Genomic DNA, 16975 nt, shown 5'->3' on the forward strand with positions numbered 1-16975 from the left:
ACCTTACACTTTCATTTACAATAGAAATTTCTAAGCAAAGCAGCTTCTTTTGTAAACTTTTTGTTTATTTTTGTTTTTGAGACAGGGTTTTTCTGTGTACCTTTGGCTGTACCAGGCTGGCCTCAAACTTGCAGAGATCCACCTCAGGGATACTGGGATTAAAGGCATGTGCAGCCACCACCCAATGTAAACCTATTTTTAAACACTGTTAATCTTCAAATTTTCTAAATTATATTTTGAATGATGTAACTTCAAAAATCACTAAATCACACATATATGTATATATATTCATTGTAAAGATGCCTCTGTCTCTCTGTCTCTTTCTCCCTCCCTTCCTCCCTCCCTCACTTCCATACACAAGGCACATACTTCGGGGATGTGTACCCTGTTTCTCCTAAGTATCTTTGTAAACCCTGGTTCTTAAATCTAAAGCATGTATACACTCTTATCTCTACTTTAAATTTGGCTAATGCTTCACTGTAACTTGAAGTTGTTTTCTGTGGTGTAATCAAGGATTGGGCTTTGTTTGAATGGAGATTCTTAGTCAGGGAACTCCTCAGAGTCCTGGTGTTAGTCTGAGCCGCATTTCTCTCTCTCTGTTAACACACCACACCACACACACACACACACACACACACACACACACACACACACACACACCTGACCTTCCTGACAGAGCAACTCGTTTCCACTTTGGGGTCTTTGCTCTAGACATTCCTTTGGCTTGAAACTCTGTGCCTCTGGAGTTTTGGATGTCTGGTCCCTTTATCCTTCAGCTCACAGTCATCCTCTTCAGGGGAAGTTCCCTGACCACAGCTTAAAGAGGTTCCTGTCACTGCCACTGTAACCCTTCCTAGTTGTCTTTACAGTGTTTGTTGTCTGAAGCTCAGCTACTCATTTGCTATCCCACATTCAAGGAAACCAGGGCCTTAGTGTGTCTCATGAACTGCTGTACCTCCACACCCTACAAGTACCTAGCACAGGCCAACAAGCACTCACCAAAAGCCTGTTGTGGGATTGAATATTTGCCCTTACAAAGGCCCAGGGTTCAAGTTGGCTTGAAGCAGAGCAGAGCCTAGAGTCCTGGCCTCCTAACTAAATCTGGAGGTAGAATTGGCCTAGATTTTGGTCACTTTTGTTAGAATTGGGGGTTGGACTTTAGGGCCACCCAGCCTGCTTAGAGGAGTTTACCTTTATTATTTGACTTGGGATGGAGCTGTGGCTCAATGGTATTTATTTGCTTAGCATACACAAGGTCTGGGATTCCAGGACTGCATAAACATTTTTTTGTTTGAGAATGGCAGTGGTGTGGTGGAAATAAGAACCGTCCTCATAGGCTCATATATTTGGATGTTTAATCACCAGGGATTGGCACTCTTTGAAAGCTTTAGAAGGATTAAGAGGTATGGCTTTGTTGGAGGAAGTGTGTCATGGTGGTGGGCTTAGAGGTTTCAAAAGCTTAAGCTAGGCCCAGAGTCTGTCTGTCAGGATGTAGAACTCTTAGCTATTTCTCCAGCACCATGTCTGCCTGTGTCTAGCCATGGTCCAAGCCATGATGCTAATGGCCTAACCTCTCAAACTGTAAGCAGGCTTCCAGTTAAACCTTTTTTTTATAAGAGTTGCCTTGGTCATGGTGTCTCTTCTCAGCCATAGAACAATGACTAAGACAAATAGCTAAAGCTTAGTTAGCACTTCTATGTACCAGACAGTATTCTATATTTCAATATAAATTCATCTGCTCTTCACAGTCATATTGTGAAAAGGGTACTATCATCCTCACTTTAAAAAAAGCAAACTGAGGCAATGGACTCTTGGATAACTTACATGTTTCTCTTCCTTCCTTCCTTCCTTCCTTCCTTCCTTCCTTCCTTCCTTCCTTCCTTCCTTCCTTCCTTCCTTCCTTCCTTCCTTCCTTCCTTCTTGGTTTTTCGAGACAGGGTTTCTCTGTGTAGCTTTGGAGCCTATCCTGGCACTCGCTCTGGAGACCAGGCTGGCCTCGAACTCACACAGATCCGCCTGCCTCTGCCTCCCGAGTGCTGGGATTAAAGGCGTGCGCCACCAACGCCCGGCAACTTACATATTTCTATCAAGTCTTTTTTTTTTTTTTTTTTTTTTGCTCTCATTCCCTTCCATAGCCTAGGGTGAGCACAGCAGGCCTGACAGTCCAAGGGCCCAAAGGGCCTAAGGACCGTGGTGAGCTGGAGTCTTGCCTTTTCTGCTTTGTTTTCTTTTAAGTCAGTCTGGCTGTGAACTTAGTCTCCTAAACAGCTGAGGTACAGGTGCAACGCACTCCTCATCCTGGGCCGGCTGAAGGGTGTGTCTGCGGTGGTGGGGGTCCGAGGGCACATTGGCGGAAGAAGTGCAACTGGAAGCGGAAGCCCCGCCCATCGCAGGCGAGACTTCCGGCTGTAACCGCTTGCAGCGGCTTCTGCTGACGGAGTCGGAACCGGCGGAGCTCAGGATGGTGTTGCTCGAGAGCGAGCAGGTACCGGCTGCCCGGAGGGCCGGGGACTCGAGCGAATGGGGTCAGCTCGGGTCGCATTTCCCTCTTTGCGGGCGGGCCAGGGCCGTGACGCGGCGGGGCGAGGACTGGAGGCTGCCTAACCGGGCGTGTTGTGTTGCAGTTCCTGACGGAGCTGACCAGGCTCTTCCAGAAGTGCCGGTCGTCGGGCAGCGTGTACATCACCCTGAAGAAGTGTAAGCAGCCCCCGGGACGACGGCTGGGAGGGGCCGCTCACTCCGGCCTCCCGGCACCGGCCACCTCCGGGGCTCAGGGTCGGGGCAGTGGCGAGTCAGGCAGCCCAGCCCCTGCTCCGTCAGTGAGGTCGCACATGCCTTGGGGTCGCAGTGTCAAGTCGTTGCTCCCACGATTGAAACCCCCCTGAGTGACGATGAGTGTGGCGAGTTTATGGGAGGCGAGAGCAGTGGTGGTGGATTGGGGTCACCCTGGAACTCTTCTCTGCCGTTTTCACTTTGGAGCCGGCAGCAACGCCTGTGGCGGTCGGTGTTCACCAGGTTGTAACTTTTTTTTTTTTTTTTTTAACGCAGATGATGGTCGCACCAAACCCACTCCACGGAAGAGTGCGGTGGAGAGCGTTGAGCCCGCAGAAAACAAGTGTCTGTTGAGAGCTACGGATGGGAAAAGGAAGATCAGCACCGTGGTGAGCTGGAGTCCTGTCTTTTCTGCTTTGCCTTCTTTTAAGTCTGTCTGCCGTGAACTTAATCCTGTCTCAAATAACTGAGGTACAGGTGACGGTCTATCCCACGGCCGGCTGGTAAGCTGAATTTTAAAAACTGTCACAGCAGACGCCTCGGCCTGTGCCGGGGTCACAGTGTATGTTGTCAGCCGAGACAGATACAGTGATGATTTCTGTGGGGCTAAGAGATTGAATCCGGGCCAGGGTCTTCATTGTGTCTGTCATCACCCTGTTACTAAGCCACACCGCCAGCTCCCTGAACTGTATCTTAAAACTACATTAACCGAAGAGGGGCGCTTTTGAATTAGGTTCCCCCTCCCTTTCATTTTTGGCCTGTCACTCCCAGGCTGTTTTTGGATTAGGGCCCACTTTTGGTTTTTTGTTGGTTTGTTGTTTTTGGGTGTAGGGGTGTGTTTGTTTCAGATGAGGTCACATGTAATTCAGGTTCATTATATAGCCTGTCGTGGCCTTGAACTCCTGACTCTGTTGCCTGTCTCCAAAGTGGGAGGATCATAGGTGTGCACCACCTTCCTAGTTACTATATTTTGTAGTACAAATTATCAACAATAAACTCTTAAAATAGAGGCCAAATGCTTGTTTTGCTGAAATTTCTATGGAAATAAAGTGGGCATATGGGTTCATCCGCCCAGTATTTGCTATGAAGAATGATTGGTCTATTTCTTTTCTGTGCTGGGCCTTCAGTAAATAATTTCTGGGTATTAAATCCCTCCTACCCCTCACCCCCCAAAACAGGATTTCTCTGTGTAACAGCACTGGTTGGCCTGGAACTCACAGAGATCTACATGCCTCTGCCTCCTGAGTGCTGGGATTAAAGGTGTGCACCACCACAGCCTGGCTAGATGATTTCTCCTAGTTTTTGTGGTTCACTTAGCAAACGTAAATACAGGTTAGGGTTGGTACTTGAAATTATAGTCAAGAACTGTGGTCTTTTTCTGAGAGGCTGAGTGTGGCAAGACAGATTCCCTGGTTCAGAGTGGATACTACTTAATTCTGTGGACCGATTGTAATCACGTTAGTTCAGGATACTCAAACTGCAAACAATAACTGGTGTCTTCCTCTATGAGTTATCTTGAGAAGAAAGTAAAACAAGTTCATGTGGCTCTTACAGATATGAAGCTGAAGATTCTTCCTAGACATTACTTCTTTTGTGGCAGCTTGAATTATGCCTTTATCAACCTGAAATAATGGAAGACAGGTTTTTTTTTTTTTTTTTTTTTTTTTTTTTTTTTTTTTTTTTTTTTTTTTTTTTTTTTTGAGATAGGTTCTTGCTTGCTTATCTAGCCCATACTGGTCTTGAACTCATTATCCTTTAGCCCAAGCCTCCTGACTGCTGGGAGTCCAGGCCAGTGCCACCATGCTGCTCAGCTGATAGAGTTGGTTTAATTAACACCAAGAAGTCCTTTGATATCAGAATCCAAGGAAAACCTCAGGGGCTTCTGTATAAGGGATTTTTTTTCCCCACCTTAAACTTAAAGGCTCTCTTGTCATCTCTGTCTCACAGTTGCTGGGACTGGGATTACCAGAGTGGGCTTGTCTGAGGGATTTTTAAGGGTGAATAGGTTTGGTGCGAGCCCACTTTTGCCTTCCCATCCTGGTGCAGTTCTTGTGTGGAAGAAGGCACAGAGCTACTTTGCATGTTGGCAGGATCTCTGTGCAGTCTTGCAGCTTGCTCTGTAGACCAGGCTGGTCTGGAACTTACAGAGGTCTACCTCCAGAGTGCTGAGATGAAAAGGCGTATGTACCGTCATGCCTGGCCTGGGTGTTGTCTTGAAGCATTTTGAGCTCCCATCTGGGTGAAATAGGTGGCGTGTATGTCTATAAAAAGAGGTGATTTTTTTTTTCCCCTTTTCCAGGTGAGTTCCAAAGAAGTGAATAAGTTTCAGATGGTAAGTTCCATTTCTTTGTGTTCTCCATTCCTCCTCCAGAAGGGTGGGGACCGTCACTGCTTGCCTGTGGTGTTTTGTTTTTATGAATATTGTCCAGCAGTAGTTTTTCCTTTGAGTTTTTAAGGTTAGTTTTGTCTTAAAACTTCAGATACACTCTATAATATTGTTGAATAGGAAGTTGCCAGAAGTTTTCCTTTTTTGCTTGAAGAGTGCAAAGCCTGTAGCTCCTTGTGGGGGAGTCTCAGGAGCTGCTGAAGAGGTGAAGGCTTTCTGTGGCTTACCAGTTCCCAATGCAGGTGTCCCATGGTGTCCCAGTAGGCTTTCTGATGCTGGCTACTCTTAAGTCCATCTTGGAAAAGTCAGCTGCTTTCCCCGTTTGTACCTTTTCCTGCTAAGGCCATGTTCTGGATTCCAGGCCTACTCAAACCTACTGAGAGCTAACATGGATGGGCTGAAGAAGAGGGACAAGAAGAACAAGAGTAAGAAGACCAAACCGGCACAGTGACAGGCGTGGCCATTGCCAACCAGCTGAAGGGCAGTTTCCTGTGTTGCTGCTTTTGGCACCTTCTGTATGTAACTGTTTTCATGTAAGGGTTGTTTTCAGAGGGAAGGGTTGGATGATCAACCCTTCTAAACTGATGAGAAGCCAGTTTGTTTTTAGATCTTCGGTGTATGGCTGGATATTCTGAGACTCCAGTCTTCCAGTGTCTAGTCATCTTTGAAGAACTGTGCATCACCAAGTCCATCCGTGCTGTTTCTTTGCTTACCCTGTTTCTGACAGTGACTACTAACTCTAGGATGATACAGTTACTCAATGGTTTTTGCCTGTCTTTGAGAATCTGTAATAGAAATCTGACAGTTTTATTAAAAGTCATTTTATCCTGTGGGTGGGTTTTTTACTTGGTTGTGTAATTTTAAAAAAAATTACATTTATTTTTATGTGGGTGTACACATTTGCTCTGTGCCACAGTATCAACTTGTATGATTGGTTTTCTCTACCACATGGATCCTGGGACTAAACCCCAAGTTGTTGGACTTCACAGCAAGTGTCTTTACGGCTGAGCCATCTCCCTGGACCTTGTTGTCTAATCTTATAATTCCATCAGCAACTCTGAGTTCTAATAGCCAAACAGGAGATCCCTTAATGACAATAGAATAAATATTATAGAATCAAGAAGAAAGATTCTGCCTGGTATGGTGGCACAAGCCTGTAATTTCAATGGTCTGGAGGCAGGCTGATTTTGAGTTTGAGGCCAGCCTGGGCTGCATAGTAAGACCCTGTTCTGTACTCATGCCTTTTTATCCGTTTGGAAAATGTTAGGACATTTTCGTGTGCTTAGAAAAAGGCTGTTCTTCTCTAGTTCCCATATAATCTCTAGTGTTAACAGAATTGCAACTGGAAAACAGCAGATATATGAAAGCATTTATTGTATCCAAAAAGATAAATTTATAACATACATGAAAGACCGACAAAGCTCAACTTTGTAGGACAGCTTATTAGAATTTAAGTTAAAATGAATGTACAACATTCCATTATCCAGTATAAGCCTCTGTCCATTTGAACAATGCAGCAACAGTTCCTCAGGGTCAAAATAGGATTCTGTAGTAGTCATCTCTGTAGCTGTACAGGAACAGCACCGACACTCTGCAAGAAGAGGGACAGGCAGACTCAGTGGGTAAAACAATACTAGTTGAATGTGATGAGAGACCAATTACTACAAAGAGTGCATAAGCTTTCCTGGAGCTGGGACTCACAGTTTACAATTAAAGGGCTGTTGTGGAAGACAGACATTCACCTAGCTTCCTTGACAGCCTTTAAGTTACATGGTAATGTGAATAACTGGTATTTTGACATACACACAGCAAGGGCAGCCACATTTTTGTTTTGCTTTTCTTTTTAATGTCTCTTTGCTTTTTTGTGACAGAGTCTCTGTAACCCAGACTGGCTTCAAACTTGCCTTGAAGGCTAAGGATGACCTTGGATTCCTGATCTGTCTTTACTTCCCAAGTGCTAGGATTGTAGGTGTGTGCCACCATGCCTGGTTATTTCTTTAATGTAAACCATTTCTGGGGCTTGGGAGATGGCTCAGTTGGTAAAGTGCATGCCAAGCAAGCAGTGAATTTGGATCCCTAGAACCAATATTAAAAAGCTGGGCAGAGTGGTGATGCCTACAACTCTGGCTTTGGACAGGGGGAGATAGGTGTGTCCCTAAAGCCCATTGATGCCAGTCATCTAGCTAATCTGATGAGCTTCAGGTTCAGAGAGACCCTGTCAAAAGGAAAAGGTGAGGAACCTCAGGCCTTCACATGCCACACACAATTCTTCCCCAACCTGAAAAGGCCAACATACTTTTAGAAGTAATGAATGGAGTTGGATGGACAACATAATTGTGACATATGTGTAGCCTGAGCTACACTCAGGCGTATAGTGTTTTGCTATGGACAAAATCTTCACCGTGATTCACCATCTGAGTAGGACTTATTGGCTGTTAATCACAATTCTGAATTTTAACAACTTACTTCTTTTCAACCTTGATGTTATAAATCTCATCACAGACGAGTTTGAGGTATCTTTGCTTTGGCAGGCGTGACAGTAGCTGCTTCACAGTTGTGTTAAATGCCTGTTCATCAGCATCCCACTAGGAAAGACCAGACAGATATGACAGCAGAGCATCAGGGACGTTGCCTGGCCTTTTCTGGATCCGGCGAGTGGGTTATGGGGAGACAGGAGTTCGTCTTTTGAAGCATCAATTTTCTTGAAGACTATAGGTGTAGAGGCTTCTTAACCTTGCCATGGTGAGCTACTGTGACTTTAGGTTGCTTTTCTTGAACACTTTGTGTAAGGTGGAGATTGTTGACTTTAATGTCTGCTCACTGGACTAGATCATAAGTCAGTGAACTGCCATAGAGTGGTGTGTGTGTGTTTGTATGATCAACAGGGAATGATGAGGCAGTTATTCTGTAGTACTCTGTCCCTAAACCGAGGACCCTCCTGCTTCCAATTCTTAGTGCAGTTTATTTTATTTTTTGGATAGACAACGTTTTTTGATGTGAAATGTTTTAAAAACTACCTATGGCCTGTAATCTCACTCATGGGAGCCTGAGGCAGGAGTACTACTACATTTCAAGGCCAGCTTGGGCTATGCTGGTTTTTGTGAATGATACAAACTAACCTAGAAAGAGGGACCATCAATAGAATTGGCTCCAGCAGATTGGCCCCTGGGCCATTTACTTGATGAGCAATACATGCTGGAGGACCTAGACCACTGTGGGTGGTGCTACCCTAGGCAGGTGGGCCTGAGCTATATATGCAAGCAAGCATAAACAAGCAAGCCAGGGGATAGCAGCAGTCCTCCTGCATTCCTCCGTGGTTTCTTCTTGCCCTGCAGTTCCTGTCCTTTTCATCCCCAATTGCTTTTGGTTGGTGTTTTACATAGCTACAGAAAACAAACTAGGACAGGCTACTTGGTAAAATCTTGTTCTGTAAATAAATAAATAAATAAATAAATAAATAAATAAATAAATCACCTGTAGCTGTGGTTATTTTATTTCAAATGGGAAAGTTCAAATTTTTAAAAATTGGAAAAAAAAATATAGAGGTATAGACCTGTAAACTAACTGACCTAAATTTTTGTTTTTTACAATAGACTCTTCTATGTAGTTGTGCTTCCCTAGCTGGAATGAAGGTTTGCTTGGGAAACACATGGTACTATAGGTAAGAACCTAGATTACAACAGTCCGATAGGCTCATATCCTGGCTTTGATACTTTGTGGCTGTGTGATTCTGATTCAGGAATGCCTGTGATACATACTAACAGACAGACCAATGTCATCAGCCAAATTACCTATGCTGCCAGGAAGACATAATTACTAAGGACATTTAAGATGTTTTTCCAGTTTTCCTTTGACAGAGCTGTAAAAGTTCCCATTGCTTACCTCTAACGATAAAAATTGTAAGATTGTTTCTTTTGGTAGATCCACCTGTTAATACAAAGAAATGAACATTATTTACTAAGAAGTCTTAAGCAGCACACGCAGACTAGGGACTTGGTGTGGATGCTGTGAGCCCCTCTTCCCCATGTGTGTGTACATGTGTGTAGGCACACTGCATGTGTGAAGGCCCGAGGTTGATGCTGGAATTATCTCAACTGCTGTCCATCTTATTCTCTGAGGCAGAGTCTCAGAGAAGTCCAGAGCTGGCTCATGTGCCTAGTCTGCAAGCCGGCCTTCCCAGGTTGGAACTGTAGGCATTTAAGTGGGTTCTGGGGGTCTGAATGCCAGTCCTCATGCTTGCATGGCAGGGGCTTTAACCATGGAGCCATCTTCCCAGCCCCTAAAGCAGACTTTAAATGGACTTCGAAGTGCAGTGCTTGAGGCTGGCTTTCCAGATTTCACGCCCACACCCCAGAGGTGTGAGCTGCCACATGTGCCTTGCAAGGCCTGAATGTGAGTGTGCCTTAAAACAGAGACACACCAACCACCTTTTCTCCCCAGCTTGTCTAGCTTTAGGCTGCTACCTGTCACTCATGTCAGGAGCAGCCAGGTCTGATTCCAGATACAGCTGACAGCAAAGAAAGCCCTGAATTCTGAGGCCACACTAGATAATGCAGACCACTGCTAGCTTTAGATTGTTAAAGAAAGTGACTTACAGCCAAAATTTCAATTTCACTGCTTTTCTGATGTAAATTGGCAAGGGCGGTTTGAAGTCGGGTTTGTACCTAATAAGAAAATGAGTTCAGAGTATGTTAAACCATTCCAGAGAACAGCAAGGCAACAAAGCCAGGCTTTAGGAAGGGTGCCAAGCAGAACATAAAGATTTGATATACATTGGAGGTTGAGGGAGAGACTGATTTTAGGACTTATGTTGCCCAGTTTGGCCTCATCTTCCCAAGTAGCTGAGATTACAGGTGTATACCACCACAGCTGGTTTACAAATAAATGCTCTTAACAGTTGGGCCAAGATGTACACACATTAGTCCCAGCACTGGGGAGGCAGAGGCAGGTGGATCTCTTCGAGGCCAGCCTGGTCTACACACCAAGTTCCAGGACAGTTAGGGCTGTACAGAGAAACTTTGTCTCAAAAATCTAAAGGGAACCCTCCACCAAAAACCTCCATAACAGCAACAACAAAAAACCAGAAATGCTCTTAACATCCTCTCCCAGTATGTTCATGGCATGCTCTGCTCATATCACTCACATTCAACATAGTTAACTTGCCATTCTGTCACTTTCTTTCTTCTCTTAACTGCACAGTGCACAAGCGTCTAAGGTTATACACGTGGCCTTAGCACAGGCATACAACAGACACCGAATCATGTTTAGAGTGAGAAACTCACTCTTGTGACTGGCCTAAAAATGCTCTTATTTAGAAGAGAAACAAGCCACTTCCAGCTGCCACGCATGGGTCACCTGGTGACAACTGCTGCCTACACACTAACATCTTTGGTGGACAGGTGGGCTGAATTATGGCGCCAGAGACTTTGTGCTGACATCTTCAGAGGCCACTAGGTTAGCAAAGGGGGAAAAAAATCTTTATATTTCTTTCCTGTTGTTTTCTTCTCTGTAGCTCTTGTTAGAAAGCCAAGGACACAGGGCTGGAGAAATGGCTCAAAGGTTAAGAGCTGGCTACTACTATTCCAGAGGACTCCGGTTCAGTTCCCAGCACCCACACAGCCACTCAAAATCATCTGCAACTTCATTTCCAGGGGACCTAATGCCTGCTTCTGGTCTATAAGGGCATGAAGCATACATGTTGGTACACAACATACATGTAGGCAAAACACGAATATACAAAATAAAAGCAAGCAAAAAAAAAAAAAAAAAAAAACCAAAAAACCAAACAAACAAAAAACAAAGAAAGGTGGGTGTGATGTACCTGAGTCTCATGTCGCCTCCTGGTGCTGGCTGACAGCTTTTCTGGAGATATGATACTCACAGTGGGGACTACTGTTGTTCCATGGATTTCAAACAAACCTGAGGCAGAAAGTTTCAAGTTAGAGCCTTTATCTGGGCCCAGTTTCTAGAACACACCAGCCATAAAGCGCAGGTTATTAGTGTACATCTCATTGTGATTCTAGAGGATAGATCATACCTGGGCCTTCTTTCGTCTTTGAGACAGGGTTTTGTTACATGTATTATAGACTCAGACTCCTGAGTGCTAGGGGCACAGGTATGTGCTACCATGTCTGGCCTGAGATACATTTCTTTAATCCCTTGTATGAGGGAAATATATGTATACAGTAAACTTCGTAAAATGAAGGTTAAACCACACGTATGAATACAGCAGTGAGACAGACTAGAAGGTATCCTGAGCCCAAGCTGCATTAGTGCTTCCAGGATGTGGGGCACATCTCATGTGGCACAACCTGTTGACATGTTCCTTTTTCCCTATTTTCAGTGTGAGAAGGTGTCAGCCTTAGTTCCTAAGTGCTCAGTGCAGACAACATAGCATTCTTAACACCCAGATTCCAATTAGTAGTTATACCTGAAGCATTAGAAAACGACCCCTTCACAGTTTGTACAGCAAGATTATCAGAAGCTTCTCTAAAAACAAGCAAACAGACAATTAGGAAATCATCAATAAGGCAGAAAGCAACTCAGATAAGGATGCCATCACAGCATGCCACCTTCCCTACTGAATATAAAAATACGGTCTCTTGGTTATTAGTTGGAGGGAAAAACAAAACAGAAAATGCCCTTAGTGATCCTTTTGGTCATTCGCAAATAAAAAAAAAAGAAAAAAAAAGGAAGGACATGAGTCAAGTTAACAAGTGCCCAAGAAAACATGACCGATTCAGCTGGGTCTGAAGTCCTGGCTCTATAGAGGCAGCTGTTTTAATGAACTGGAATGGGTGTTCTTTCTGTGCCCTCATAATACAAAAGTATAGTAATAGCAGGCTCCACCTGTGCTGGCGACCACCCACAGGAGAGCACTTGGTAAATACAGACATTTTAAAAGCTGTGAATGGATGTTCTTTCAAATGCTGCAAATTAATTTATAGCCCTTAAGAGACACAATAGCACCTCTCCCTTTTATTTTCTAAACTTCTGTATTTGATTTAACTTTGCTGTTCTAATACCTTGTGACTTGAAGAATAGCCTTGAAAAAAGCCTGACCTTGAATTCAGCTCAGCAGACATGGAAGGCGTGGGTGTGGGGGGGAGTATAGGAAGCAAAACAAGGCTTGTTTTCTATAAGGTGAGATCTCAGTCCTGGCACTCATGGCACTTGGTGTCAGATAGTCTTTGCTGGAGGTATGTTCATCAGTCCTGTGCCCTGTCATTGTGGCCAGCAGCACGCAGGCCTCTGTGTACCTGTAATAGCCTGTGTTGCGACAACAACCTGTCTTCAAACACTCAGTATGAAATGTCCCCATAGAACAAAATTGCCACTGGTTGAGAAGTATTTACGACTCCCAGAATACTAGTGCTGTGTTTTCTTTTCTTTGTCTTTTTCTTGTTTTTTTTTGGACAGGGTCTCAAGGAGTCCAAGCTGGACTTGAACTTACTATGTAGCAGAGGCTTACCTTGAACTCCTGGCCTTCTAAATGTTGTGGTTACAGACATACGTCAGGATTACAAAACTTGGATCTGTTGTGTTTTCATATGAGAATGTACACAAGAGTTGCAAAGATACAAGATCTTTTATAATCCCACTATCTAGAAGTAACTATAATTAAACATCTTGGTGAGCCCTCCAGACAGTTTCTGTATATAGACTGCATATTTTAGCTTAAGAAAGTAGGATTACACTATCCATCCTATTTATGGACATCCTTCAATGAAAGCTTTGCAGAGATATAAACAAACAAACATCTCAGACTTTTGAACATGAAACACCACTTTTCAAAATGAATTTATTATTATTATTATTTTGAAAATAAAGTTGGCTAGGTGGTGGTGGTGCACAACTTTAATTCCAGCACTTGGGAGACAGAGGCAGGAGGATCTCTGGAAGTTCAAGGCCAGCCTGATCTACACAGCAAGTTCCAGGACAGCCAGGGCTACACAGGAAACCCTGTCTCAAAAGTTAAAAAAATTGTTTTCCAGGAAAATATGTTATCTAGGTTAGCATGACATGGGTTATTACTTTCATTTAAAACAATTAGGTATTTTTTTAAATGTTTGTGTGAATTTCTAATGGATTTTGAAAATTCTGAGATGGGATATTAGGGTGTTGTTATGTAGCAGTCCAGGCTGGCTTGATTTCACTTGGCAGCCCAGACTGGCCTTGAACTTGTGATCTTTCAGCCTCAGATCTGTGCCACCATTCCCACCTCAACTAGAGTACACTGATGAATATAACGCATATATGTTTCTGGGAGCTCCTCACATAATTTTTAGGGTACTGAAGGTTATGACACTCAAAGTCTGAGTACTGGTGTCAGTTACGTCTTGACAGGTTCTTATCCACACCACAGTTTATTTTAAAATTTTGTTTAGATGTATTTATACGTATGAGTCTTTTGCATTCATGTACGTATGTGTAACGTGTGTGCCTGGCGTCCTTGGAGGTCAGAAGAGGGTGTTGGATCCTCTGGAACTGGCTGGAGATATGGAAAGTTGTGAGTCACCGTGTGGGTGACTGAACTGATAGAGCCTGAACTGGTTTCGTCTGCAAAAACAAGTGCTCTGAGCCACTGAGCCATCTCTCCACCCCCAGTTACTTTTAGTTTTGGTGACTTTACTTTGCTAAATTAATATCTAGGTGATTGGATCATGTGTATATGAGCTCTTTCCCTAGAACCTATTATTTATGTATCTTTTGATTTGCATAGATAAAATACTGCCAAGAGTCGCTCATTAAACAGACCGATATAGAGGCAGACAGATTTTGATCTTTTAAAATGATTTATAAAATTGTTAAAATATAACTGTGGTTTATATAATTTAAATGTGTTTCCAAAAGTACATGTGTTGGAAGCTTGGTCCCCAGAGTGGAGACATTGGGAGTTGGGGTGGGGGCTATTAGATAATGGATACATGGCCTTGACAGAAATTAATGATGGTCTTGCAGAGTAAGTTCTTACAAATTTGGGTTGTTATGAAGGGTTTTTCTTCTGCCTATTGCTGTTACCTTTACTCATATCTGTCATGTTATGGCACAGACAAAGGGGTAGGGGTCTTTACCAGAAGATAAGTAGATGGGGCTGCACAATCTTGGAGTTTGGGCTTTACAAACTGTCAGCTTTTCTTCTCTCTCTCTCTCTCTCTCTCTCTCTCCCTCTCCCTCTTCCTCCTCTTCCCCCTCCCTCTCTTCAGCCTGTAGACCAGGCTGGCCTTGAGCTCACAGAAATCTGCCTGCCTCTGCCTCCTGAGTGCTGGGGTTAAAGGTGTGTGCCACCACTGCCCCACAACTTTGTTTCCTTTACAAAGTACCTAGCCTTGGGTATTTTGTTAAAACAAGAAGAAATCTAATAATACAGAAAAACAAATGTTGAAAGCAAGATATGACAGTCTTGTTCAGGTGGCATGGTTACAATGTTCATTGAATTATTCAGAAGTAACAGAATGGTTTAAGCCAATCCTGATTCATCTGTATCTCAAGAGAATTAACTTTAAAACTACATTTATCTATGCAAGTAACTTTGGGATTTTGTTCTAAGTTACCTGATATTCCTTTCATCACTGACTTTGGTCCTCAGTTTCTGCATAACATGATCCACAAGATCTGACTCCAATACACGCTTCTCTGTTTGCCTCTCTTTCTCAAAGGACTTGACCTGGAAAGAACAAAACAGCAATCATTTGAGGTTTCTGAAGCCAAAAGGGTAGCTCATTATACCCTAGTGAGGTGACTGGGTCAACAGTTTGTAGTCAGAGGGTCTTAACTGGGGGTGATTCTGCTCCCTGGAGGACACCTCTTTTTTTTTTTAAAGTAGCACTTAAAACAACATTATTTTATATATTTTGTGTGTATATGTGTATGTATATGGGTGCATGCGTGCCATGGTGTGTGTGTAAGTCAGAGGACAACTTGCAGGAGTGGAGTCTCTCCTTTTACTATGTGAGTCTGGGGATGGCTCTTAGGTCATTAGGCTTGGTGGTAAGCGCTTGACTGACAGGCTTTGGAGATGCTTTTATGTCACAACTGTGGGGTGTGTTTCAGTATTCTGACATAAGAGTATTATAAGGTCTAGGCCAGAGACCCAGCAATGATGAACCATATGGCTCCAAACATTGAAAGTGTTGCTGAGATACGTTGGTCTGTTCAGGAATAGTTAGAGATGACAGAGTTAAAACAAAAATGGCCATGAAGGACAGTTCACATATTCCTACATTATTCTCTCAAACATCCAGTCATTGGTTTCTCAGATGTCAGCACTACCTCCCTTTACAAACCAGGCCTTGCTATTCCACTTTCACATTCACTCTTATGGCCTGTGCCCAGCTGTGGCCTGGGCTAGCCTGATGCTGTCCATTGTGTTCCCCCCCACCCCCAGTATTATCCCTACAAATAAACATTTTTTTTCAAATTCAATTCTGATGTACTCCTTTGCCCAGACCTTACTGGCTCCTCACTGGCTGCTAAATCACATCCAGACTCCTTGATCTAGTTGTACCATTCTTGCCTGCTGAAGTAAGTAGCTTTCATCCAAAATAGACTGTTTGGGCATAGTGGCGCCCAACCTTGGGCATGTCTGAGCAGCTGTTATCTACTCAAGGTGCTCACAGGACTGGACCTGTTCACATTGTCTCAGAAGGGTGCAGAGAGGGTCATCAAATTGTCGCTTTAGATTCCCACCCCTCCCCCACCCCCATGTAACTGTCCCAGCTGCACATGGTCTTGGTTGCCTGCATGTATAGAAGGTAGACTGCGGCCGGGACTCCAGAGAAGCAGCTGTCATGAGTTGTACTCATGCTGGGGTGCACTTTTCATTGATGCAGCTGCCTTTGAGTTACCCATGCTTTTGTAAGTAATCTCAATAAACTCATTGCTTTACCAGGCTGGACCTGGATAAAATAGTTTGTCTACTTGATGTGGGTACTTCTGTACAACTCCCTGGGAAAAGTCACACGAAAGGATAGCATAAGAATATTTTCTAAGGCGGTGTCCCTATCTTTGAGACAACTTACTACTAAAAACAGTCCATGACCTTTGCTATGCCTTCTGCTTAAAAGGTCTCTCAGCAAACACCTATAGCCTGTCTATCTGTGCTATTGGGACCCCACTACTGAAGACGTCCCTACTACCCGCTGCCACCTTCCAGGCAGAGAATGTTCTCTGCAGGATGCTGATTGGCATTTCCTAGCTCACATCATGCAAAAAAGTCTTATGTCCCCCATCAAATTGTATTTCCACTCCATGTTTATTACTGCCCTAAGCACAACAGTTAAGAAATGGAACCAGCTGAGATTCTATTTCATCATCAATAGAAATGTGGTATATAACACACAAGGCCTTTTTTTTTTCAGTTGTAATGGAAATGAAATCATGACATTTTCAAGAAAATGGATGCAACTGGAGATTATGATGTTAAGCAAAACAGGCCAGACATAGAAAGACAAATGCTATGTGTATTCTTTTATGTGGAATCTAGGGGTGTGTGTGTGTGTGTGTGTGTGTGTGTGTGTGTGTGTGTGTGTGTGTACACACTCAGGCTCACATATAGAAAGGGGATCACAAGGGAAGACAGATCTTAGGGGTGTGAGAAAAGGTAATGGGATCCAAATGACATGGAAGCAAAAGGAAAGACTATTGAAGGAAGGAAGGGAACTAGAAAGAAGAGGGTAGGGAGGTGGGGAGTGTCAGGTGGAAGGGACAAGAATAAAACCAAGTACAATGGCAGGTATGTATGAAAATGCCACTTTGAAACCCATCATTTGTATGTTAGTTTAATAATAAAATGATCCATGAAATTAAATATGCTAT

At 43.6% G+C, this 16975-nt stretch overlaps 2 protein-coding genes across 8 annotated transcripts in view; one reads left to right on the forward strand and one right to left on the reverse strand.

Annotated features, from left to right (window-relative positions):
- The first annotated feature begins 2334 nt into the window (after positions 1–2334).
- Positions 2335–5990, forward strand: Srp14 (signal recognition particle 14). Of its 2 annotated transcripts, none has more exons than XM_027422218.2 (5): positions 2335–2485; positions 2625–2697; positions 3049–3161; positions 5072–5104; positions 5501–5990. In XM_027422218.2, exons 1-5 carry the CDS (start codon positions 2462–2464, stop codon positions 5543–5545), a joined length of 288 nt encoding a protein of 95 aa, XP_027278019.1. In that variant the 5' UTR covers positions 2335–2461; the 3' UTR covers positions 5546–5990. The 2 variants fall into 2 exon arrangements, with proteins under 2 accessions (XP_027278019.1, XP_027278018.1); XM_027422217.2 differs by having other exon boundaries at positions 2337–2485; positions 5520–5990.
- Positions 5991–6515: 525 nt separating this feature from the next.
- Positions 6516–16975, reverse strand: part of Eif2ak4 (eukaryotic translation initiation factor 2 alpha kinase 4) — a 94645-nt gene continuing 84185 nt past the window's right edge. For 4 of the 6 annotated variants that reach the window (XM_027422214.2, XM_027422216.2, XM_027422213.2 and 1 more), the window contains 7 exons: positions 14713–14825; positions 11589–11647; positions 10980–11077; positions 9754–9822; positions 9041–9085; positions 7625–7743; positions 6516–6749 (listed from right to left, as the gene is read on the reverse strand). In XM_027422214.2, the coding sequence (XP_027278015.1) occupies positions 6692–6749; positions 7625–7743; positions 9041–9085; positions 9754–9822; positions 10980–11077; positions 11589–11647; positions 14713–14825 (561 nt within the window). In that variant the 3' untranslated portion in view covers positions 6516–6691. Of the gene's footprint in view, positions 8586–9040; positions 9086–9753; positions 9823–10979; positions 11078–11588; positions 11648–14712; positions 14826–16975 lie in introns of all 6 variants that reach the window. The other 2 variants (XR_004770563.1, XM_027422215.2) reach the window with 2 other exon arrangements.

This window comes from Cricetulus griseus, chromosome 6, assembly GCF_003668045.3.
Source record: "Cricetulus griseus strain 17A/GY chromosome 6, alternate assembly CriGri-PICRH-1.0, whole genome shotgun sequence".
NCBI lineage: Eukaryota > Metazoa > Chordata > Mammalia > Rodentia > Cricetidae > Cricetulus > Cricetulus griseus.

Excerpts from the sequence above, each read along its gene's own strand:
- Srp14 (XM_027422217.2), top strand. The coding sequence starts at position 2,462 with ATGGTGTTGCTCGAGAGCGAGCAG. Across the intron at positions 2,698-3,048 it reads GTACATCACCCTGAAGAAGT|ATGATGGTCGCACCAAACCC; the intron begins GTAAGCAGCCCC and ends TTTTTAACGCAG. Across the intron at positions 5,105-5,519 it reads AAGTGAATAAGTTTCAGATG|GCCTACTCAAACCTACTGAG; the intron begins GTAAGTTCCATT and ends TCTGGATTCCAG.